This window comes from Neovison vison, chromosome 3, assembly GCF_020171115.1.
Source record: "Neovison vison isolate M4711 chromosome 3, ASM_NN_V1, whole genome shotgun sequence".
Taxonomy (NCBI): domain Eukaryota; kingdom Metazoa; phylum Chordata; class Mammalia; order Carnivora; family Mustelidae; genus Neogale; species Neogale vison.
In genome coordinates, this window is record NC_058093.1 from 57,710,895 (window position 1) to 57,737,341 (window position 26,447).

Consider the following 26,447-nt stretch of genomic DNA (forward strand, 5'->3'; position numbering starts at 1 on the left):
CTTAACTGAGAATGTTTATTAGAAGTTTACAGCCTTCCAGAGTCACTTTCATGGAATGGTGCTTTGATACACTGTTCTTGGCTTTCATGGAGGGGCCCTACCTGAAACAGCCTGAGTAAAGTGTTGCTGTATGGGCAGAGGAATATGGTGGACACTGTCCAGTGCCTCCTGCAGGAGTCTCTATACAAGGCTAATAAACATTATCTTTCTCCAGAGGATCGGGTGGGCTTTGCTCCCATTGACAAGAATTATAGATGTATGTGCCTTTCTCCTTTTTCATCTTGGCTGCTAGGAAACTCAAAATTATTGCGCTTTAACTGTAGGGATGGTGGAGGCCTTTTGGCATGCAGAGTTACATTCTGTTCTCACCTTCTCTCTTCACTGTTAACCTCCCAAGCACTGATTTTTATATTTATTTATTTATATATTAAAAAAATTTTTTAAAAAATTTATTTATTTGACAGAGATCACAAGTTGGCAGAGAGGCAGACAGAGAGAGAAGGGGAAGCAGGCTCCCTGCTGAGCAGAGCCCAATGTGGGGCTCGATCCCAGGACCCTGGGATCATGACCTGAGCTGAAGGCAGAGGCTTTAACCCACTGAGCCACCCAGGCGCCCCCCAAGCACTGATTTTTAAATGTGCTTTTTGTGTTTCCTATAAATTGCTTCAAACTTCTGTATATTAAAAAATTATAAACCAAATAAAGAGACAAAAGAATCACTGGAAGAGTAAAAGTTGAGGGAAATAGAAAGTGTTCTCTTTGAGACAGAACTAAACACGAGGGAAAAAAATTATATAGCGAGAATCAAAGATGTTCCTTCAGTATTTCTCAAGTAAGAAAATAAAAGGCAAGAGTGCCAGGAACAATATTCATGGCCTCAGGTCTGTGTCGAAGCACAGTGTATAACAAAGCAGATATAATGGGATTCCTGCCTACGCTTCTGGGAAGAAAGTAAAGTAATAAATATAAAAAAGAGTTTCCAACTTCTGGTGGGGGTTGGGTCAGAAAACGACACAGGTGTTTCCAAATCCACAATCTAGCATATGCAGAACATCTGACAGAGGGTAAACAAAGTTAAAATGAGGCTATTTAAACCATATCCTACACCTGGCTTGATTAACCAGCCCAAACCAAAACAGTACTTTGTTACACATTCCGATATTTTCACAGCAGGAGTGACAAAGGAACATCAAGTCTTTGGACATCTGCTCCAAGTTCCATTCTGGCAATGACAGATTTACCGAGGACTTCATTTGTCTGCCTGACAGCTTCACCTCTCAGAAGGCGCAGGAACTGTTGAGGGAAGCGGCCGCTTCTGAGTGAATTCTGATCAGTAAAAACGGAACTGGTTGGCAATGCGGAAATGACACGAATGTCAGGAGAGAGTGTTTAGGTGGTCTTGCCCCTCGCAGACCTCCCAGAGCTCTTTATTTAGGTCATGCTTTTGTTACGTATCCTTGCTATATTGGCACTCATATGCTTGTGCGTCCCCTAAGAATGTCCCTTGAGGACCTGGACCACATCATGTCGTCTTTGTGTCCTCTGATGTCTGCTGCAGTATCTTTTAAATGCAAAAAAATTATACACGCTGAATTGGTATGTAATAAACATGGAGACTTGTAATCTCAGGATGATAGGACAGGATAATTTTAGGATGATAGGACAACATTCTTTGTTAAATCCTTTTCCTCCCTGATGATGTTTTCGGAAACATTTGGAAAGGTATAAAGGAGCAAATACAAACTTCCCAATATCCTCCCACCCACAGCTAAGCGTTTTGGAATACCTCATCTTTTTTACTTAAATATTGCTTCCTAATTATGAACACACTTTATCTACAGTTCTGTACCTAACACTTGTCATTCTTATTGTTTTTCATGCCATTAAAATCTCTTTTAAAAAGGACTGTGTAATATTCCATTGCATGTCTTTCTTTACTTATCGTGACCAAAAAATAAACAACAAAAGGATTTCAATTAGCTACAAACTTTAACAACAGTCGTGTGTCTGAGAAGTCAGGATGGAAACCATCTCACCTGTAATAGAAGGATAGGGCTGCGTAGGAGAGGTAGGTGAGGCCCAGGCTATTCCTGGGGTTCTAGGTTTTGACCCGAGTCATATGTGGTGCATCGAGAAGTTAAGCTGATGGTGCCTAGTGTGGAGCCAGAGCTGAATATTCAAGCTACAAGGAATGCTCAACCCAAAGAATCACGGAGCCAGCAATAGTCTTCATTTGAAGAATGACCAAATTCTCTCTCTTTTAAAAGATTTTATTTTACAAGTGAATATACATGAAAAGATGTTTTTGGGAAATATACAGTTCTGTGGATTTTAGCCCATATATTTGTGTAACCACCACAATCAGGATACAGAATAGCTTCGTCATCCTCAAAAAACTCCCTTGTGCTGTCCCTTTAAAATCACATCCTTCTGTCCTCTAGTTCCTGGTCATCGCTCTTAGGTTTGATCAATATACTTCGGTCTTTTCAAGAATGGGGAACGACTGACTTACTCTGTAGCAACTCAGCTGGCAGAACTAGGGCCGGGAGGTAGAAATTACAAAGTTGCAATTTGACTCCTTTAAGCCTGTTTGAGAGCTGTTCCAAAAAGATAAGGGATGCCAGGTGAGGTGGAAAGTGCCTTGTCTCTGGTAGCATTCAGGCAGAGAAAGTGGATCCAGGGACACTAGACGGAGGAGACACCTGCAGTCTCATTTACGATCCATATCTTGTACCAAGGAGCAATGGAAGAACTTAGATCAAATCTCAGCCTCGTGGGGTCACATTGAAAATGGAATGAATAATAGCATTCAAGTATTGAATCCAATGCCACCTGTTTTCAATTCTGAGCAGCCCAGAGACCTGCCAGCGCTTTCTTGCTCCTCCCAGTCATGAGGTCTGGCAAGGCTTCTGGCTTCCCCCCTGCCCCCAGCTTCCTTGAGCCTTAAAAGCTGCATTTGTTCCTTCCCAATGAGAAAGAGGAGCCACCAGCATCAGGCAATGGTGGTTATAGATCAGTTCTTACAATTACTCCCCGACTCGGGACCTCTTTATCTCCCTTGGAGTGTGTCTGCAGCTGCCGAATACTCACCCACAGTCGCCCTCCAAGGCCCTGCCCTGTGCCTGGGCAGGCCCGGCTCCTGCCCCAGAGCTCGCCGCTCAAGGTGAAGAGCAATGTACCCCTCCCTCTAGTGGCTCAAGCTAAAACACTCCGGCCCTACCAAGAGCCAGAGCAAGATGCTCTCGAGCCATCTCTCAGGGTGGAAATTCCAAAGCTTCTCGGAATTGATCCCACACGGAGGGACGGGCACAGGGCTATGCCACGAACTGCCTGCTGGGACCGGTGGGCGCCCACCTCCCAGCCCCACTCCCCGCTGCCATCTGTGACAGGCGCCTGGTAGGGGCTGAGTTCGGCGACGACGGAGGGCTGGTTGTCTCATCACCTTGCTATTTGAGGGAACAAACTGCCCTGCTTTTCTTAAACCCTGAGCTCGGAGTTTCCTCCCTCTCCACCTACTTGACATCTTCTGAAGCTGTGTGTGTCCGAGGGAGAGGGGCTGATGACAGGTCCAGGCCCTTTACTCCAAGGCAGCTGGCTCTCCTCCGTTTTTGGCTACTCTAGTGGAATGAAGAGATCAGTCAGATCTGCGCCTTGTTCGAGCCCCACTCAGGCTGGGAGGTACCGTCTTTCAACCAGCGGATTTCAAATCGGTGTCTGGGAAATTTAAGAAGTGGAATTCGGGCTCCAGTGGAGCCGGTAGAGAGGGGGAAATGCACGCTAGCCGGGGAGCCACGTCCCGAGCGTCTGCCCTCCCTTCCAACACAAAAACTCCACGCCAGAAGCTGGGTCGCAGCCCATCTCAGACTGAGGGAAGATCCTGCTCCCGAGGATGACCTGAGCAGCGCACCGCCCCCGCCAGGCACCGCAGCTGCTCTCCGCCCGAGTGGTAGCGCTATCCACCCCCCCCCCCCCCCCCACGAAGCACCATCACCCGGTGTGCCTGTTGCTCTTGCACAGACAGAAAAGGCGCTCTGGGAAAAGTGTTCACCAGTTTCCATGTAACAGCAGCCCCTGGATGCCCCGGGACTCCCGTGACAGAAAGCCTTCCTAAAATACAAGAACAGAAGACAGACAAAACCTGACACTTGGCAGCCCGGATGGTGCAGCTTTCTTGCCTGTGGTCACTGGTCGTATGAAGGAGCCCTGGGACAGGAGACCACGCAGCCTCCATCCTTGGCACCCTGTGCGCGTCGTGGTGAGGCTGCGGTCTCCACCTGCCGCGACATCCTTCTCCCTCCAGCACCCATCAGAGGGCCACGTTTCCTTTTCTGAATGAGCCATTCAGTACCGGGGTTTCCTGGCCCTGGTCAAGTTACCTGCTCTACACCCCACTTCTGTCCTCCTCGCCCCCCACGCCCCACCTGGCTGAGAGGTGTATGGAAATGGGTGGAGTATGGGGTCTTCTTGCCTACTCCTCTCACCACTGTGACAGCCCTTGGAGAGCAGAAGAATTCTGTATGACGACACTGTAACAGTTAAGCCACCCTGGGTAAAGGACTCAATTTCCTATACTACGTGCCTCTCACGAAGTACATCAGTTGGCAAAGAGAGGAGTTCTCTCCCCCATGCAAGCTCCATGAGAGCCTCCTGCGGGAAACAGCCGAACGAGGTCACTGAGGAAGGCTCACGTCATCAAGGCATGGATAAGATCAGCCTGAAATCCTTATCCCCTTTGCGCAACACGGATGGGACCGTTCTTCCTCCACTCTCTAGCTGGTCTGTGACACAGTCAAAGGGTAGCGGTAGGAGAGAGGTCTGGCTCTCTGGCCTTTCAGAACAGACCAAAGGTAGACTCTGGCTGACATGAGATGTGGTCAGCTGATGGCTGATGTCTCTGGTTTCCCACACATGGATTTAAATTACCAGAGGAGGAGGGGTGGAAAGGTTTGTATTCTGAGTACACAGTGAATCTGAAATAATTTTCAACTCACTTTCAAACCAACTGCCTGAGCCGAAGGAAGAGATCAGGAATGAAATGCATGAAATTCTGATACACATTTAACCTACTTAAAAAAAACTGACAGGAAAAATAAAATTTCAGATGTTTTTTATTCAAAGGTTTTCAAAAGAAATAAAACAGAAAAAGCTAACAATCTGATCAAATGTACAGTTCAAAAATGTCTTTTGGCGTTTAACAACAAGTCCTAGGAAGGAAAACTACAGAGTTATCTTGAACCGGACAAATAAGTTACCACTGGCAAGTTTGTGGCACTAGTAAAACAAAAATAAAAAATTAACTCTCTTGATCATATAGATATCTCTATGAAAATCTTTTTTTTCAATCTGTACAAAAGGTCTTTCTTCATAAATTAATTTTTTTTTATAATTTAATGGCTGTCTACTATGTGATGTTTAACTGATTTTTTTTTTATTTTTTATTTTTTATTTTATGTACAGAGGTTATGTTTCCCAAATCTTACCCAGACGAGTATGGCACTTAATTCAGACATATCTAGCAGCAGATTTCCCCTCCCCTCTAACCGAGCTATCAAATTTCTGTCTTAACTAATGCAAAAATATCAAGTAGTGAGAGACCCAGGTTTATAAATGTACTAGGTACAAGGAGGGCGCTGCGTTCGGTCTGGACTTTCACAAAGCAGTAATATTCCAGGGAGCATAGAACCAATAATACCACAACTTTAAAAAAGGAAACAAAAACAAAAACAAAACACATTTCTCTTAGGACTATGTAATTTTCACTAGAATCTACACTTCTCAGAGCAGCAAGGACTTTTGAAACTATGAAATGTCACTGACATCTATAATCAAATACAAGCATAAAATTTAAAAACTAAAAAATACTTGAAAGAAAAAACTGCTTAGCCCTAGCTCCTGAGCTAGGAGGATTTGGTCTGTGGAAACAGGGAGGGCCAGCAACCTGTCCCAGCACAAAAGAAAACAGACTCTGAGGTAGATAACTGATCACACACAGTTGACCAGACAAGTACACAGTTTTGGAAGACAACTTAATTTACCATTGCTTTTCAAACGTATGCAATTGTCTTAATAAAAGAGCTTCAATAACAGTGAATTATCTTCTATGTACTAAAGTAGAAATAACTGTGTATTTATGAATCAGGAATTTCATAGTTTCAAAATTGGTTTCTCTTTACACTTAACACTTGTAGTGATGATGTAAAGTGTGGCACTGCTTGGATCCAAATCTTCCTTCATGCTTTTTTGTTTGTTGGTGTGTGTCCATACATCAATTAAAATTATAAAACCTAAATGCAAAGGTACAAAAAAGGCACATTCTCCTAACCGCAAACTGGTCCGGCAAAAATAAAGAGCACAGAAGATATGACGCTGAGAGAAGGTGGAGCTACTGGTTACTGGCTCTTCGGTCTTTGGTGAAGTTACCTTTAAAAGTGCCAAGTAATTTTGATTTCTCAAATTTATGTAATAGAGAGAGCTAGTAGCCAATCGTTTTGCTTCTATTCCTACCTCAGCTTATGTTTGAAGATAAAATCCTTACTTTTAGCTTTTGCCATTTAGTTGCAATAGCAACGTTTTTCCGTTTGCCAGATCTCAGGCGTAATTCTCAGTCTAAAGCACTATCATTAGTATAAAGGAAGGACAAAACATTCGGTGACTCCCCGCCCCCGCCCCCCCAACCCCCAACCCCAACGCTACCTACACTAAATCTAGAACATCGAGTTAGGTTTTTTTTTCCTGAAAAAAGGCAAAAAAGACTTTACATTGCATCATACAGCAGATACCCTAAATCAGTCAAACTATCAGAGGAAACTGTTGGCGAACAGCCTTACAAACAAGTTACCCTATTAAAAGTTCCCCAGTCAGAAAATGTGTTTCACACAAAACATTTTTCCCTTCTTGCATTTCACTACCTTACACATTATGTGAAAAATCATTAAAAACACCTACTACATATTTAAAAAAGCCAAAATTTCAGCAACTTTTATTGACTACCTTTTAAAAGCCCTATGCTGCTGTTTTACAAGGCATAATAGACCAGCTCATTTGGTCAAAGCGTTCTACATCATTAGTTTGAACTAACTTTTACTGAAACAGCTACAGCATCAAAGGAGTTAAGGCAAATTGGAATTCATAGAAAAGGAGAAGACACTTCACACTACGATGAAAGAAAAACGGAGAAGCTAAGAAGAGAGACGCGGAGGGCAACACTGGATACATCGACACTCACACTCGCAAGCACGGAACACCAGGGGGGAGTCGGACTACTTAAACGTCAGAGCCCACTGCATACAGCTGAAGAAAACGCAAATTAAACACAAAATGGACAAAAACCACAAAAATCCGGTCATGCACTTGGATAAGTCTTCATGGTCTTTGTGCATACCCAGAAAATTGAAGTTTTCTTTTTCTTTTCTTTTTTTCTTACTTTTTTTCTCTTTTTTCCTTTTTTTTTTTTTTTTTGCATCATAACATTTGATAAAAATCTTTTGTTTTGTTTTTTTTTGTTGTTTTTTTTTTTTTACTAAAATAAACCTGTTCAGGGGAACAGCTACTAGATGAATTTAAGGGTTTTATGCACCTTATAGAACTTATAGCAAAAATAGTTTTAGTTGATTTCATTATAAATAACGTTTTCAAGAACCTGTGCAAAACTGTCAATAATTTCCTAAAGCACAATTGATCAGAAAAATCCATGATTGTTCAGCCTTCACACCCTTCTTCATGTAAGAACGCCCTTATGTACATCTGGAAGAGAAAAATAAAAGATAAATGCTTTTGTACATCTGGTGTAATCTACCACAGAATTCTGTAACCTCCTCCTCGTTTCAGTGGTATACAGGTTTGAGAAAGTTAAGACGGTGCTGGTCACTGGTGGTAGGCCAACAAATGCTGGGACAGACGGTAGTTTCTAGAACCTGACTCCACCTTTCAAACCTGGGGCCTGCAGCATACTTCAGATCAGAGCAACCAGAGCTCTGGATCGAAGGATACAGACATTAAATTCATAGTCAAGATATTGCTCCTCTTTAATACCAGATGAAGCCAAATCTTTGGCAGTATTTCCTTCAACTTGTGAGCACGAAAGCAATATAAATCTGGATGCATGTACAGCAGGACAAATTTGACACCCGGTGTACTGATTTGTTACAAATCTCTAAGGTGGGAGGGGTACGGATAATGAGAAAGGAACTATACACATTTGACTTCAATACAAGGCACTGTTCTTTTGAGCTAATCTGCAAATCCACAAGATATTAGTATTTCAATAACACAGGATTCTTTGGCCATACTAAGGCAGTGTGACCAAGCCTGAGCTATTCTAAGTATCATTATGATAACAGAATCAGGGGCGCCTGGGTGGCTCAGTGGGTTGAGCCGCTGCCTTCGGCTCAGGTCATGATCTTGGGGTCTTGGGATCGAGTCCCGCATTGGGCTCTCTGCCAGCGGGGAGCGTGCTTCCTCCTCTCTCTCTGCCTGCCTCTCTGCCTACTTGTGATCTCTCTCTGTCAAATAAATAAATAAAAAAAAATCTAAAAAAAAAAAAAGATAACAGAATCATAGACTTTCCTTGAACTGAGCCCTATGGTTACAAAGATGTTTCCCTCATACCTCACAGTTACTTATTAGGTTGAAAGGAATATGGTGAATGGTCATTAGACGTCTCGACAGCCACCTGCTGCTGTCCACTTGCTTCCTACAACAAAGCAGGGCAGATAAAACATGAGCAATGACATCCAAACTCTGCTGCTCTCGTCTAAGTTTCACATCTGAAAACACAAGTGCTCCTTAAAAGTGATTTTCTTAATATTATGTGGGGTTTTCAAGGTCGATGATTTCCCTGAGGAGTTAAGATGTCTTACAGACCCAAAGAACCTCCCACCCGAACTTTTATGAGTTGTCTCTTCAGGTCAAACTACAATTTATCAAACAAATATCTGATCTCTTGGAGCCAGATGTAACTTGGAATTCAATACATTCAGATCTGAAAAATGGTAGACATATGCCCTTCATCACAGAATATACCCTGTGGGGCCTAGAGCTACAACTCATCACCAAACACGCAGGCAGGTCTACACAGGAAGATATAAACATGCATAGAAACTGGGCTAAGATTTTGTCTTGTATTAGTTCCCACTGGGTTTTGCCACAGGTCAGGTTTTTGCTAAAACAGTTATAAAGAGAATTTTTATTTTCAGATTTTGCTGCGTGTTTCAGAACTGCAGATAAGGGATTATGGGTTCTGGTAATGGTGGTTGTCAATAAGTACACAAATTTAAATCAATCAGCACAACACAAAACATAACAAGAATGCCCCAAAATAAACCAACCACAGTCCTAGGGCTGTTTCTGCAACTGGAAGCTACAGGATCTATCTACTGAGTAGGATTGATTGCGATGATGAATTTCCTTGGAATTTTAAGGGTACTTTGCAGACAAATGCTATGCTTTTTGTTCAATCCTTTTTTAAAAATTGTTTTAATTTGAATTCAATTTAGTTAACATATATTGTACTATTAGTTTTAGGGGTAGAATTTAGTGATCCATCAGTTGCATAGAACACCCTGTGCTCATTCTATCGAGCTCCCGCCTTCATGTCCATCCCCCAATTATCCTACCCCCCCACCCATCGTCCCTCCAACAACCCTGTTTGTTTCCCACAGTTAAAAGTCTCTTACGGTTTGTCTGCCTCTCTGTTTTTATCTTATTTTTCCTTCCCTTCCCCTATGTTCATCTGTTTTGTTTCTTAAATTCCACATATGAGTGAAATCATATGATATTTGTCTTTCTCTGCTTTCTGTCCCATCTCAATTCAAGTGTCAGTCTTCTTCCATTAGCTATCCTAGCAGCCTCTATAAAAAAAAAGGTATGGTTTGGTCCTCATCCCTGTTAACAATTCTGAAACATCAGTATTTTTCAACTATTTTAATTACAATTAATTTCTTCTTATAGTTATTATTATTAACATAATCTTTGGTACTAGGATTGCAAACTCTAGCTTTATCTTAATTTATGTGTGAGTATCCCTTTGCAGGAGACACGATAGATTCTTGAAGGGTGCAAAACATGCTACAAGCTTGGAAAATAGTTCTGGGAGTCTGGGGGGTATGGCCAGGACACCGCTACACTAATCTGTATGCAGAGAATGATATTCCATGGTTGAAAATAACCCGAGCTCTAGATGCCCTCTAAACTCAATTCTTTATGCAAATATTTGACTTCTGATAGATTTTTCTTTGTGTTCTATCTAATCTACCCACTTCTGAAACTACTCGTTGCCAGAACGGCCATCGCGTGGGTCTGTACCAACCTCAACGGGAACGGCTGTTGTCTGCACGTGTGTGTACTGCGGCAAATAAGCCCCTTGCATAGCTGATGTCGCAGGCATGTACTGAAAAGAAGAACATGGTCAGCATGGGAAATGATAAGCCATGCAAACATTCTGAGTGCTTAGAGAATTTTGAGATGGGAATGTCAAATTTTTGGAGCTCTCAAAGAAGAAATGTAAACAAGCTACCTCAAAGTTTAATTATCATGTGGAAAGCAAAGTGACTGTTTCTACTTTTTGAATCTGTCGCACTAAAACTCCCACCTTGGATTTCCCAACAAACAAATACATGCGTGAAGATCATTAAGACTTCTCATTCTCGGGGCACCTGGGTGGCTCAGTGGGTTAAAGCCTCTGCCTTCAGCTCAGGTCATGATCCCAGGGTCCTGGGATCGAGCCCCACATCGGGCTCTCTGCTTGGCGGGGAGCCTGCTTCCCCCGCCGCCCCCCGCACACACTCTGCCTGCCTCTCTGCCTACTTGTGATCTCTGTCTGTCAAATAAATAAATAAAATCTTAAAAAAAAAAAAAAAAAGACTTCTCATTCTCAATTCTCAATATCACTAATGTGCTACTTTAGAAGCTCTCATTTCAAAGCACCTCATTATTTTCCAACAGTCCCCTGAACTACTATTTAGAATTATTTTCACAGGGGGAGACCTAAGGAGTAAAGGACTTGTTGGATCTTTATCAGGTGACCGCAGAATAGGAAATGAACCCTTGCTTTCCTGATGTGGACGGCTATCCTTTCCCAAAGGCAGCAAAGCCTCCTTGCTGATCTCAAGGACCTGCCTGAGCCATCACAGGAAGCTGCTGCTGGGGTTTTGAACATAAGAGAGGAAAACATACTTCCCTTAGTTCTTTTCAGCACAAAGGATACGGTCTGAATTACAAGCCTTCAGCCATCTTACCCTCTACATGTTATGCTGATATATATCAACGCTGAAGTTCCTCTGGTGTAGGCTCAACCTCAATCCCCAACCAAGTCTCCTGAACGCTAGAGAAGGAAGTCAATCCTAAGACTGTGCGACAGTGCCCCCACTCAGTTCCGTAAAAGAAGTGAAGTGAGGAAAAATTCCCTGCCTTGACCACCATGTATCACTTTCGTCTTTTGCTTCCTGACACCAGGTCTGCAGTGTGAATGAACGGCACTAGTTACTGGGGCTAGATGTGGTATCTGGCAGAGAGATACCCGAAGGACAGACATTTGGTTCATCAGTTAACCCCGTGGGAGGCGATGTGGAGGGTGAGAGGGGCTCGGACATAATCTTTGACATCATGGAGCCTGTAATTGATGGGGAAGATGCGGGCTGCATTAATTCACCCTCCTCTATTTGCTCAGACACAAGGTATTAATTGGCCACCTACTGTTCCGGTGCTGCCTAGTGACAGATGACTCATCTGCTGGGCCAGAGGGCTGATCATAGACGCAGGCTGTAGTGACATGGTGTGCTCCATCGAAGGAGTTAACACGGCCCCCTGGGGAGTTGGGAGACAAGCAGAGTGTAAGATAAACTCAAGGAGGGAGTTCAGAGTCTGTCATTCCTTCTGCAAAGGAAAATGCCTTAGTTGAGAAATGTGAAACTAAGATAACCTCCTCTCAAACTTGATTATGGTATCATAAACAATTTCCCAAAACCTTCTAGATAATGCTTCCTAAAACCTTCTTAAGAGCATTCATTTCAGGGCAATGACTGCATTAAACATCCTGCCTTTCCTTTCACTCACGTGTAAAGCAAGCTAGTCCAGCAGGAGGAGCTGCAGGAGGAAATGCAAACCATTTTCGGCTGGCTGGGGTTACCAAAATGCTTTCTTGATTTTTAAAATAATAGATGATGGTTGGTGATTTATGCAGCCACAAAACAACAGGCCATATTGAGTATTTATAAATATCATATCTCATTTAAACATGTTCTGTACAGTCATTTGACTCAAGATCAGGCTCTTTGGATCAAGATCTCATTCTCCATTCACTATTTCTCAGAACCTCCAGGTATCATTTGGTGCCAAGGGAGGGAGGGAGATGCAGATATGATTAATAATCTGACTTCAGATTCTTTGATTTCATCTGAAAAAACCTCTGGTCATTAAAAATAAAATTAAATATAATCGAACAAAATGGGGTCGGGCGGGGGGGGGGGGAGACAAAAAAACAACAACAAAAAATCACCCACAACCCAGCCTAGCCTCTCCCTGATACATGGCTGCTACCGGCACTGTCAGGGTACGATCTCCCAGACTCTAGTCTTGACATATCTGCAGAGTCGCAACCAGGGTACGTAAACAATTTCAGATCCTGGGTTTTTTCCTCTGAACATTCTGTTATAAATATTTACCTCACTTGGCGCATAGCCATCATTATCATCATTTTTAATGACTGCAAAATGGTACATTGACTGTCTCAACCGAAATTAAATTAATTCTATTTCTGGATTTTTGCATTTCCTCTAATTTATCCTATATAATATTCTTACAGATTGTATTATTCCTCTCACTTTTGCAATCACCCCATTACCCGAGAGTGCAATTATTCTGATACATCCTATCAATATTAATGTTACATTTTTGATATTACTGCAACTGATCTATCTCTTCCACACACTGTCTTATTGCTAATCAGAACACAGCTGAGGTCTGAGACTGGAACGCAGGCACTTTAACTCTGGGGGAAGGCAGTCTAAACTGGGTGGGGAAGGGGACCGAGTCCTCAGCTAAGAACATTCTGCACACGCTACCGGTCTCCTCAAAGATGTGAAACTGGGATATGCCCAGGCTTTGTCTCTAGAAGTTGCCAAAAAAGACAGAGATATGTGTCAGAAACTGTTTGTTGTTCATGCAGTGAAAATTGTTCCTTTTAAATTTTTAGTGTGCATCATCAGAAAGTGTGTGGTAACATGGAAATGATTCAGAAGCCCAGAATATGCTGAAGGAATTTCCTGCTTCTTTTTTGCATTCATCTGTAGGAGCTACTGTCCAAGACTGTGCCTATAGAGACAGATAATGTGCACGTGTTTACACAGACACACACATCCGTCATCTGAGAGCTCGTCTCCTGTGTTATCAACTAAATGGGTTTTATCTGCCGCTTCAAAGTCATCTCAGCAACTTCCTGTTCAGAACTTGTCCCTGGAGTCGTTTCAGACATATGTTCTTATGCTGCATGGTATCCTCCTTGGAGGTGTCCTGAGAGAAACTCCTGTCTCAACTTCAGGCCAACAGTGGCGTGCTTCCCCCCCCTAAGCAACTGACCTGTTTTTCTCTTAGAAGCACCGGGAACTATTTTGCTTACTAGAATTCCCATTTGGCCTCAGTTATTAGAAAGCTTAGGGCCAAATCTGTGGCCTTCTCATGCCAATCATATAGATCATTGTGTTGGGCACTGCTAGCTTTGTATGTGACTTTGTTCTCCGCCTTCATTTTTCACCTTTCAAAATGCATACTTTAATTTAACAATCTAGATTTTATGTATCTCTAAAAAACACATTAAATACACTATCTATTAATATGAAGTGTAACTCAATTAAAAAATAGAATATGTACATATAAGTACAACAAATGCTCAAGTCACTAAAGAAATCACAGTTACCAAAGAAAGTGTTACTGATTTAGTATTTATAATTTCCACAGAGGTTAAGTAAACGGATAAAAATCTCTAGCTTCCTTTTGAACACTTCATATTTGCATTAAACAGAATACAATTAAAGTATGTCAGCTCTTTCATATCAACTACTCTTAAAAATACAGCAATTTAAAAACGTTACAACTTCAAAAAATTGAATGGCCTTCTACAAAACCAGTATGAAGAAGAAAATGGCACCCTGCTTCAAATAGGAGAAACTTTTAGTTCTGACAACTGCACATTTGATTTAATGTCAACTACCAATATGTTTTATGACAAGGGTGGGAGGAGGTTTTATAACAAACTTATACATTCTTATATTCCATGCTTCAAATTTCCCAAAGCCTACACCATCTTTGGCAAAAGGTTTTAATCCAGAAAACTGGCTTCCAAATGTATACACAGCTTAGCTGCAAAGCAAAAAGCCATGAAGTTCAAAAACTTACGGGGTGCTGTAGGATATAGGGTTGAGGTTGCATCCAAGAAGGACTTTGCACCTGGAAAAGGGAGGATTTTGAAAAAAACATTGATTTCCACTGGAACATGCTACCTTTCTCTAGAGCTCTTTTAATCATGTTAAAATCTACAGAAGGAAAATAAGGAAGCAATACTATCAACGATTAAAAAGATTAAGGCAGTTAGAGTTCTTGGCAAGCTGGTCACTCTGAATAAGGATGAAACGATTATTTAAAACCAAGTTCCACTTGCCCATTCAAGAAGTATGTACTGAGTACCAGGCATCAAAGAGAAAAAGGCAAGTAAGACATGGGCCCCACCCTCAAGAAATTTACTATGGAGATAAAACAAGCTAACAACGCAAATAGTGGAGTATGATAATCAAGGTATGAACTAGGCACTTTAGGAATACAGATAAATGAGAATTAATTCCAGCACATCTTATCACAAACTAATCCTTAAAGTATGTGCTTATTTAGAAAGAATAGCAAAATTCAATCCCTCTTTGATACCAGGATATTAGGTTTCAGAAATCTTGTCTGGTGGTCAACAACTTCTAGAGTGTGGAAAATACAAATCTGAAAATCAGATTTAGAAAATGAAAAACTTTCAAAATTAGGTACTGACATGTACAGTCAAAACGGCACCTGCACAGAAGACCCTCCACATCAAGGAGTAAGACGTGAGAGTCAGGTTCCATGGCAGGAAAGCAAGCCTGTGCAGCCCACCACTCAAGAGAAAAAGTATCAGTCCATTTCTTGATGCCCAGAGTTCTCCCAAGACTACATAATTTAAAAAAAAATACAGTCGGTCTTTAACTCTTTAACCACAAAACCCTCCTGTAGCTTATCCCCTATGGTTAACTTCAGAGGTTCTATAGAAAGGATATGGGGAAAAGTCATGGGGGAAGAATGTATTGTGATTTACCTTGATAGCAGAGCCCCGATACTTGTTTTCTCTGGTTTCCTTTGCCACCTAAGGCAGACCAAAGTTAAGTGCTTCTGCCTTGTTAACATTTCAGTTATCTGGACTGCAGCCTTTCCCCGTTGGGGCACTGGTGGTTTCTCGCAGATGCCAATTTCTCAGATCCCATTGTATAAGCATATGGTGCTTTAGTGGAGAAAGGCCCACTCCAATGCGAGTGCAAGGCCTTCACTGAATAAATCATAGGGAGGAGAGCAGCTCCCTGGAGACCCCAACTGGGGCCAGATGCTCTCATTTTTGTATGCTTTCAGTGGTCTTAAGAATCTAATAGCTTATATAGCATTTTGGGGTTAGGGAGCTAGAACACCTAATCCAATTTTCTTCCTTATGCAGCCAATCAGCTGCTCTCAATTTCTATTCCTCAATTTTCCCTAAGTGTAAAATGGGAATAATAATCTCTGTTCTTTGAGTTCTTTACCACTGGTTCTCTACCCAACTTTGGGTTGTGGAGCCCTTTGAAAACCTGATGACAGAAATAGAACTTACTGCCAGCCCCCCGCCCCCGCCACAACAGCTAACTGCGTATACATGAGTAACATTCTGCAAACGATGTAAGAGAATCTCAGACTACTTAAAGCTCATCTGCTGACCCTGCTGTGGCCCTGGACTTAGCGGGTTAAGAACCTCGGTCACGGTGAGGGTCGGGCAAATGGAATGGAATTCCACATGGATCTTATCAGGGACACACAGAATGCCAGGGGAAGAAATGAGGACTTTGAAATGAAATGTTGTTCTCAGTTAGGTGTATCAACTCTACTATGAATACTGGCCTCCGAATTTTTCTTATGCTATGAAAGAATTCTATGGCCCAAATGCTCACTGACAGTAAAGAGGGGGAACAGAGGTGGTGGGGAGAGGCACTGACAGCTCTAAGAGCCACAGCGGCACACATCTAAATGAGTCTGCACAACTGTCCGCCTGAGAATGAGCTCACTACGTGTCCCTCTTTCCAGTGATCTACACAAATGGCAGAGGTTTCCAAGGTCAGAGAGTTAAACAAGACTACCTTTCCCTGGGGAATTGTTAGTTAGGGAGAGCGCACCAGCACAGAGCTCATGGAGTCTTATATAGTCAGGGAAGACAGAGAAATTTTAAGCCCAAAACAATGAAAGAGGCATTAAATGAGTGAATACTGTGGCCGGCCGACTGAAGTACCAGCGCAAGTAACACTTAGTAAAGCCCAGAGAGTCAGAAGAAAAGACAATGAGGGACAACTCGGGGGGAGGCAGAGAAAAGACCCAAAAAGCGAGGGAGCTGGGAAGGCTCCTGTACAGCTTCAATTTTCACACGTTTAACCACGAAGCTACTTTTAAGTTTTCGGACAGAACCACCTCCATGGTATTGCTTATGTTGACCAATTCCTCATTTTAAAAAGGATAATGAGTATCCTCTCACCAGCCCACTAGTCCTGCATCGATACTGATGATGACCACGATCACAGCTAACATTTACTGACCACTACTGCTAAGCCGGGGGCTGTGCTGAGCTCTTTACAGAAACAGTCTCAGTTAGTTTTTTATAACAAGCCTTTGAGAAAGATACTATTATTATCCCCATTTTAAAGATGAGGAAACTGAGGCTTACAGAAGTCACATAACACAGTTATTAGATATTGTAGTCCCCTAACCCCAGAAATCAGGGCTACAACATCTAATTCAAATGTTTTAAAAGCAAGAATATACAAGAGTTGATTTTCGTCACCCAGGATCTCAACAGTCAACCAAAGAGAACTCTATTCCCACATGTCTGTGAATGAACTCTGTGGTCATGCTTCTGTGTGGGCTAAGGCAGCAACCCTGTTACAGGTACTCAGACACAGGAGGAGAGAGGAGTCTGTGCACACATTGCATACCACTGTGTTCGTTGTATGCGCACAAATTGTACACCACTGGGTTCGTGGAGAATAGGAGCTAAATCTTAGTAAAACCAAATCCATCTTATAACAAGGTACTTAAGGAGATCTTGGTTCTAAGCTGGAAATTTATTTGAACATAAAAAGCCTCCTCAAAATAACTTGTTTAAACAGGGAGTTACCCCACCACCACACTTTCTGCCTCAAATCTCACTGCATTGCTCATTTAATGTTACCTGAGAGAGACATGTCTTTATTTATTAGCATCTTCACTTGCTCTTTTCTTAGTTCCTGCTGATGAACAAATGATGGCAACAGTGCACAGTCTTCTGTATTTTACCTAATGTCACTTCTTTTTAAGTTTCAGCTTCTGGGACATATGATGTCCAAGAGCAGAGCCCGCTGTGGAGGAAGCATTCTGGGTTCACCCCAGTTCTAGAAGGCTATGACTTCAAGGACTGACAACCAATAACCATTTTCCCTTGTTTTATATTGTCCTATATATAAAAGCAAGGCACTCTGTCAAATAAAAAGTGGCTTTTTCTAAAGTAGGCATTGAAGCTGCATAATGTTTGACTTAGGTTTCCTTATAAATGTTCAAAATGTTGAGACACATAAAAACACAGTGGTGATTCACGGCCGACAAATTGTCATACTCTTGAGTCCTAAAGGTACAAACCTGGTAGGCAGATACAGGAGATGCAATATAGGGTGTAAGAGAAGTCTGAGTGATCATTCGGTTTGTAGCAATACTGTATGGTGAAGGATAAAATCTAGAACAAACACAAAAGCCTTTATTAAGTCATCCTTTAAAAAGAATAATTCCCGGGACAAATGTCTGGTATTTTCCACCTTCACATTTTCCCTCAAGCCACCATGCATTTATCTTAATGACATACCCGTTCTGTAGAGCAGCTGTGGTTGGGTCATAAGTAAGTGTCATTCCAGCCTATGGGAAAGCAAAAGAAACAGAATCACTTACCCACAAGGGCACGGTTTAAAAATTCCATTTCTTAGAGTCATGGCAACACAAAAAATAGAGATAGTTCAGTAGCATTTGATGAAATCTGACGTTTCCTTTAGACAAACATACCCTCAAAATAAGAATTAAGCTCTTTGTCTGCACTGATCCATTCGGTAGTCATTAGCTGTGTGCAGCTATTTAAAATTAAAGGAAAAATGGAGTCCCCCCAGCTCACTGGCTATATCCCAAGTGGTCAAAGAACCACATGTGGTTCGTGGTTATCACCGGACAGAGCAGACTCTAGAACATTTCCACTGGATGGCACTTCCCTTGAGAGAGATGGGAAGTGCCATCCAGTGGAAATGTTGAACCAATAAGAATTTTACTTAAAAAAAATTCATTAAAAATAAATACAGAGAAATGGCCATCCAATATTTTTAAGCTATTGTTTTTTTTTTTAAGAACCTTATTCAAAAGAATTAGACAAAAACAACAACAACAACGACAAAACCAAAAATAAAACTCAACAGCAAATACGTTATTTGTTTTAATAACATTTTAGGATAATTTCCGAGTAATTAAAAATGTAAACCTTTAAGAAATCATGACATTAGGAAAATACAAAACAGCTGTACATTTCTTACAGCTATTCAAAATGCCCTTTCACTTTACATGCAGCTAACTGGTAAACCTCACTCTACCCACCACCTATCTGCCCGTCGGAAGGTCATCCCTCTCTTAGTACCGTATCTGTTGGGAAGAGTTTGAAAGTGATAACATCTGGACTCTAAAGTCCTATTTCAGAAGTCTGGCAGCCAGGATGCGGCCGGGGTAACTATTCATGTAGGCTTTCATCATCATACACCCGCACGGAAGTCTCAAGAAGGGACTTACAAGTCTCACCTCTCCTTCTCGATGCCACGGTCTTCCATTAGGGATGTATTTGTTTGGGTTCTGCCTCTTCTTCTGTCCTCCGTCCGCAAACTTACACAACAAAGGTTCTGTAGGAGCTGAATAAATGGGGACAAATAAAAAAAAACCAGAATTATATGTGTATGTAGGACAAAATGTAATGGACTCTTTTTCAACAGGAGCAGTGTCCGTGCTGTAAGGGAATGGATAGAACACATCGAAGCCAAAGTTTTCTCTTTCTTATCTACTGTTTTTTTCCTAAAGTTTTTTCCTTCTTATCTACTGGTGAAGAAGATGGTGCAGAAAATGTATTAGTTACTATTTTCAAACAGAAGTGTAATGAACACATTTGAAGAGCTATTTGGAGGAATCAAAAGAATCCCTCGATTCATTTTTGTACTTCCTTTTTAAAAAACGATTTTATTTATTTATGTATTTGAGAGAGCGTGCATGAGTACGAGCAGAGCAGCGGCGTGAGGCAGAGGAGGAAGCGGACTTCCTGCTGAACAGGCAACTTGAGCCCTGGACCCTGGGGTCACAACCCCAGCGGGAGGCAGACGCCCAACCAACTGAACCACCTAGACCCTCGCCTCTGTACTTCTTTATGTGCAGACACACTTGTTTTCAGTTCCGCTGATTCATCTTCAAATGTAAGTAAGATTTTGTTACCCTTCCCTCCTCCAACTTTAAAATGCTCCCTTAGCCTCCTATCATCATTCTTCAAAGAGGCCTTCACCTACCCAGGACAAAACAATTTCCCCTTTACACTGCTCACACCGTATTTCAAAAAAAATTTTTTTAAATTTTTATTTGTATTTTTATTCAGAGCCACGAGAACTTGGGAGTGCGGTGATTTGTTTGGAGTCTGTCTCCCCTCTGGTGTGTAAGCTCCATGGGGGCAGTGACATTTGCTACGTCTGTCACTTGTGTCCCCAGTGCATGTTGTAGGTACTCGTTGATCTAGGAATGAATGAATGAATACCAAGAGGTCTCATTTCCTTATCTGTGGGGTACAGCCTTGAAGACAGCTGTTGTAAGAAAGGCAAAACACCTGCCCGCACTATTTAAAGTTTTTTTTCTGTGCCTTTAATCATTCCTCTTGAGGCTGCTTTACTATATATCCGCGTTATAAAATGATCTGAAGAACAATTCAAGAAACTCACATGGAAAAGCAAAAGATGCAGACTCTCACATTGGGACAGACACTCATTAGTTAAGAAGAAAAAAAGGTGGGGGGTGGGGAAGAGGGGAGAGGGGATGGTATGGTAGTTCACCCCGGACTTATCATTTTCTTTGTTTTCCATAATGGAAAAAGCAGTATATTCCTGAAGGTGGTGCGTATTTCTGTAGGTTTCCAGTTAATGTAATAAAGGCAATCACACCTTCCTGTCTGGTTCTCACATTCTGTCCTTTGTCTTCTGTTGGAACTGTGATTACTACTTTCAAGCTGTTTCAAAGTTAAATAACCAGGAAGAGAAAAATATTACTTGTGGAAAATTTACTCCTTTCTCCTTTGCCTCTTATTATCCTAATTCATCTCTTATTTTATATCACTGTTACCCACCCACTAATGACAGGGTGGAAGCAATAGTGCCTCTCAACACTTCTCTGCCAAAAAACAAAACACAACAGAAAACCCAACTGTAATTCCTTCTCGGCGAGCGGTCTAGGCTGTTGCTTGGCACACCTTCCTCCTCTCCCCGCTGTGAACCAGGCCAGAGGGATGGGCTGGAATGTGAGCTCACTTCCGAAAGGCAGCTGTACTACTGGAACCGGGAGGTGAGAGCAGAAATGTCAGGCGTCTGGGTGAGAATACCAGGGAGCCTCGGCCCCTACCTCTGTTTACCTTCTGACTCCCACCACTTCCAGCCTCCAGGCCTTCCTGAACAGGGAACTTCCATTTAAGGCAAATGGGTGGAAGGAAGATATACTGGGGCCGAGTTCTAGCCTGAAGATGAATTACTCTGTCGTTTCAGAGTAATTCAGAGTAATACCTTTTTCCAAGTAAAAAGGTACCAACTCTTGGAAATCCCTGCATCCACCAACAATGCCCAAGGTAAAGGAAGTGGATGCAATGAAGCAAGAGGGCTTTCTCATCAGTGAATGATGCTTTTAATTCTATGACGGGGCCATGTGGGAACAGGCGGAAATGAGGGCCAGGAGAGCACAGCTTTCAGGTAGAAGGGAGGGATAACGGGCAAACCCTCCTGAGTGTTACAAGTGTTCTTCCGCCAGGCTTGAGGATATCCCACCTTGGTATCTAAGGACAAACAGAGAACTCAGAGAGAAGCCAAGAGCTCACTCTTCGCAGATCTATAGGAGCTTAGGGTAGTGAATATTTTCTCCCGTGACTCGTCTTATAATTTTTAGCCCCCACAATCTTGGAGGGCAAGAGAATATAGTAAATTATGCAGCGTTAGCATTTCACAGGACTTCACTTTGAGGAGACAGCTTTATCTAGAGGCATTGCGAAGACCCGCTTGTTGACGGGAATTAAACATTTTTCGAAGAGTCTCCTTGACAAGTGAGTAATGCAAATGCAAACCACTTTCCTTCCTCAGCATCATTTCTTCCAGAGAAAGAAGGCAACCAGGTTGGACAAATTCTGTGAGTTCACTACAGGCTGAAGCGCCACATTCGCTCAAAGGCCACGTGTCCCCATCTGTGGTAAGGAGCTGCCACAACCTTGTCATTTTTCTAGACCATGCTCTGTCCAAAAAAAAAAGCCATCTCATGAAACCATAAAGCCTGCTAAAAACATGCAATGATGAGCTAAACAGCGAGGAGGCAAATCAAGTGAGCGATGACATGTTTGCAGACACATCACTCACATGCAACAAATGGAGCAGGATGTAGGTGAAATCAATCAAAAATGGATTATATTTACTATGTGATTTTGTGCTATCGTTAAGATAGTTTTCTCCCTCTAATAGCAAAAAGGTATAAGTTAAAACAGCAGGATACTGCAGGTATCCCGTAGCTTAGGAAAGCAAATTTCTCTTTTTAAAGAATTACTGCCAGGGGCACCTGGGTGATGCAGTAGGTTGGGTGTCTGACTCTTGGTTTCAGCTCAGGTCATCATCTCAGGGTCACGGGGTCGAGCCCCACATCGGGATCCATGCTCAGCAGGAAGTCTGCTTGTGATTTTCTCTCCCTCTCCCTCTGCCCCACTCACTGATACATTTTTCTCTTTCTAAAATAAATCTCAAAAAAATAAAAAAAAAAGGATTATAACCAATTGAAATTAGAGGTTTTTTTTTTTTTTTTAAAGATTTTGTTTTATTTATTTGTCAGAGAGAGAGAGACAGAGTATATGCACAAGCAGAGGGAGAGCAGCAGGCAGAAGGAGAAGCAGGCTCCCAGCTGAGAAAGGAGCCCAACACAGACTTGATCCCAGGACTCTGGGATCATGACCTGAGCCAAGGCAGACATTTAACTGACTGAGCCACCCAGGCGTCCTGAAATGAGAGATTTTTTACATAGTTGTTGGCTCCTTGTTTTAGGGAAATGGTAGTGCCCCAGTATTCCATGCAAGGCAAAATAAAAGTCAAATAGCTTCTTCCCTCTGTTAAAATTCTCTTTGGTCTACTTAGCAGCTGAAACTTTTATTGAGTGCCTACTATGTGCAAGGTATAGTGTTAAGAACTAGGGTTATAGTTGTGGATAAAATATGGTCTTATTTCGTAGGCGCTTTTGCAATCTAATGAGGAGAGTGTACAAAATCTTACGAAACCACATTGAGCCATTTATGGGATAGAGCACCGTTTTGAGACATGCCTGTTGTTAATAAAAATGCCTTCCAGAACCAAAATGCTTTTGATACTGAGACAGCTGTGTTTCTTTTGCAGTTTACCTGGTACTTCATGTACCTGAAAGGCATTATGAGAAACATTTTATCCTTGTAAATTCTTGATATCTGATTTACTACATGAATTGTACCACCATGTGCTCTAGGAAAACAACTATGTCAAGATTTCTTTAAGATACTTATATTACCATTAAGCTGAGCAAGGGTTAGAAGATTTCAGTTAGATTTCTGAATTGAAGGGCACCTGGGTGGCTCAGTCAGTTAAGCATCTGCCTTCAGCTTGGGCTATGATCCCAGGGTGCTCGGATCAGCAGAGACCCTGCTTCTCCCTCTCCCTGCCTCCTGCTTACGCTCTCTCTTGCTCTCCCCCTCTCTCAAATGAATAAACAGAATCTTAAAAAAAAAAATTTTTTTTTTCCTGAATTGAAAACAAGCAAATACACCCAGATCTGTGTCATGGCTCACCTATTTTTAAGTATGTGGGAGATGGTTAGAAAATAAGACTTGCTTATTTGATTAGCATATTCTGTGGCTTACTTCAAAGCAGACCAAAAGTCTCTAGAGGTTATGTTTTGAAGCCTACCACACAGGTTCCAGTTTTTAGATGGAGATGCATGGGATGCTGGTTTGTTCTACACATCAGATCCTTCAGGTGGTTTCCTTGGTTGTTCTTTTCAGAAGGAACAAATTAAAGAGGACTGACGCGCAGAAAAGGAAGCGCTGCGAGTATCAGTAATACGACTATGATCAATAGGTAAATCTGGGCATATTAACTTCAAAAAATTAACAAAAAACAGACAACCCTTATCTTCCATATGGTCAATTTTCTAGATTAGCAATTCTTCAGCTTATTGTGCAAAACAGTAATTGCTAAGAGTCCTAACAAATGATCTGTGACTCAAGATATATTCCTGGATTAAAGGGATATAAAAATTTTTATCAAACTACTCATAATCAATTGATTTTGTCATATATGCAGAGTATTCGCAGTTGAAACCCCCCTTAGTTAATCACCATCTTCTGGGCTGGTAAAGGGTAGGCTTCGAATGTCTTGTGACATCTTTCAGGTCAAATTCTCTTCTTTATTACCCAAGACAGAAAAGTTCCCTTCTCATTCATCAGAACCAACAGGAACGTGTAACTCTGAAAGCTTAAGCGCTTAGTATAACCTTCAGCAGACAGTGCCACAAATGCAGACGCCGATCTTGTATTTGGAGAGCCAACTAAAGTGTTGGCATTGTAGGATTCTCCAACACACCCTCAATAGGGCCTCATGAGTGGGGTGATCTTTTACCAATGCCTGACTTTGTGGCCCTAACAATCCCTTGTAAGGGACTGTGAGCTTATATGGGTGATGCCCTTGCTGAGTCACTTCCCATCTCTGCCATCAAGTTGGCTTCTCATCTTCTGAAGCTCGAACTCTGTAATTATTTAGGCTCAAATGTCTTCCCTAGATACCCACACTAGAACTTCTAACCTGCTTTGACTACCCACCGTAGCTCCTAATTTTCCCTTGTAGAAGCCTTTCTCACCATCTAATCAAACGGCTCAGAGGACTACAGTTCTCTGTAGCTTGTAACCAAGTGGACCTTTTCCTTCCTGTATTCTAACAGCTGGAGAAATTGCTACTTCCAAACTCCCATTTTTCTAGTTAAGCAGTATTTATCCTAATCAACGTTCTGTAAAACGTGAACTGCCCTCGATAGAAGCTTTCCCGTCAGTTGTGGAAAACCAGCCACTCAGCAACTGTAATTAGCTTTCTTTCTGATAATGCTGCCTACTTTCAAAATTCCTCAACTAACAACATGCAAGGGCCTATATGGGGCTCTTTAAAAATTTTGATGTAGGGATCCAATACATTCTATCCGTTTTTTGCGTGCACGACATCACTTCCTTTTTAGCCTCCTTTGTTTTTAACCCAATCCTGTACCAGCGAGAGCTATAGCTTCTCTCCATGGATGCCTGTGCCTTCCTCCTCCTTCCTCTCCTGATCCTTACAGAGCGGTTCCATCTCCCGCTCAGCTTTACCTACCAGTAAAATAATGATTTAACAACAGTAAAATCAGGTTAAATAAAAAACAAAAATATAATCCTTCCCCATCACTCCACCTTAATGTTCTCTATTTACTGCTTTTCTCAGTCTTTATTTTTCATATTTGCAACAATAGGTCTTCTTCTCCCAGTTTACATTGTGGACTTTCCCTAGCTGGTTACAGAATCTTTTTTTTTTTTTTTTAAATGGTTACATAAGGTTCTGTTTGAAATGGGATTACGGATAGTTTCTTTGTTATTATAAACAAAGCCGTATGAACATATGTGTGTATATCTTATTTATCTCTTTAATCCCAGTGCCAACTGCTAAACTGGTGGTCAGACTATATGGTAATTAGAACACTGGCTCTGGACTAGTCTCCCTGGTTTGAAATTTGGCTTTGCCTTTTATTACTTCATGACTCCAGGCGAATTATTCAATGTCTGAGGTTTCATATCTGTGGGATGGGGATAGTAATTGTACTTATTTCAGAGGTTGTTACAATTAACATGTAAAGTATTTAGAACAGCCAAATGCACATTAGCTGTTGCTACTATCCTATGGCAGCAGAAAAAAACCTCAAATTTTTGATTTATGGTTCTTCCTCTTGTCTTTGAATTATTAAGATAAATTCTCAGGAAAAGGGACCTCTGGTTTATAAGAGTTATAAACATTTTTAGAGCCTGGTCTGTTTTTCATGGAATTTGATTTTGTGAGATTTTAACAAGCTGGCTAGGGTTGCCGCCCTGGCTTCACACACAATGAAGAAATGTTCAAGTTGTAGTTAGGATGAAGTCACTGGCAAATGCCTTTAAGAAAACTGTTTCATAGTACGCTTACATCTCCCACTCAAGGTCCTCGTGCTTTCATAAAATTTTACTATGCTCGTTCTTGTTCCTCCCTGGGAGAACCCGATAGTGAAAAGGTGTCAAACGGATCTGAGGAACCTGCCGCAGGCTGGGTGTGATGGGGGGGGACAAGAACTGCCCCAAGGTGGCCCCAGCACAGGGCTGGCCGGGCACTCCAAGCGTCTGAGGCTGGAACACTGGCACATTTCCAGTTGCGATTCCCTTGTGACTTTTTAAAAAGTAGACTTACCCCCCTTGGTAGATAATGAGTTTGTGTTTGAGATCTATAGGACAGCCCTCCCCCACTGGCCACATGTGAGCGCTCGAGCCCTTTCCACGGCAGCCACTGCTCCTAGGAGTGCAGCCCCTGGAGTGTCCGTCTCAACACGATGCACGTTTAGACTCTGCTCCATGTACACACTGGGTAAGGGAGACAGGACCACACCGCAGTCCCAAAGGTGTGATCACATCGTCCTAAAGGTACCAGGAGCATTACACATGTCTTCGAGCATTTCTTTTATCCTAGAGCTGCCAATTTATTTATTTATTTATTTTTTTAAACAGAGGAACCGTACTTTAAGAGAAATGTTCAAGGAACAACATGACCTATAAACACCCTTGAAAGATTTCCAGTCTTTTTGCTAGAGTC

The 26,447-nt window shown here is 41.9% G+C and overlaps 1 protein-coding gene across 9 annotated transcripts in view; it reads right to left on the bottom strand.

The window, feature by feature from the left end:
• Nucleotides 1-5,090: 5,090 nt before the first annotated feature.
• The window catches only part of RBMS1 (RNA binding motif single stranded interacting protein 1), a 213,270-nt gene continuing 191,913 nt past the window's right edge, over nucleotides 5,091-26,447 (bottom strand). For 6 of the 9 annotated variants that reach the window (XM_044242184.1, XM_044242183.1, XM_044242192.1 and 3 more), the window contains exons 7-15: nucleotides 19,093-19,208; nucleotides 18,134-18,183; nucleotides 17,914-18,007; nucleotides 15,326-15,373; nucleotides 14,389-14,439; nucleotides 11,692-11,802; nucleotides 10,307-10,387; nucleotides 8,608-8,692; nucleotides 5,091-7,743 (exon numbers count right to left, since the gene is read on the bottom strand). In XM_044242184.1, the coding sequence (XP_044098119.1) occupies nucleotides 8,615-8,692; nucleotides 10,307-10,387; nucleotides 11,692-11,802; nucleotides 14,389-14,439; nucleotides 15,326-15,373; nucleotides 17,914-18,007; nucleotides 18,134-18,183; nucleotides 19,093-19,208 (629 nt within the window). In that variant the 3' untranslated portion in view covers nucleotides 5,091-7,743; nucleotides 8,608-8,614. The remainder of the gene's footprint in view (nucleotides 7,744-8,607; nucleotides 8,693-10,306; nucleotides 10,388-11,691; nucleotides 11,803-14,388; nucleotides 14,440-15,325; nucleotides 15,374-17,913; nucleotides 18,008-18,133; nucleotides 18,184-19,092; nucleotides 19,209-26,447) is intronic. The other 3 variants (XM_044242187.1, XM_044242189.1, XM_044242190.1) reach the window with 3 other exon arrangements.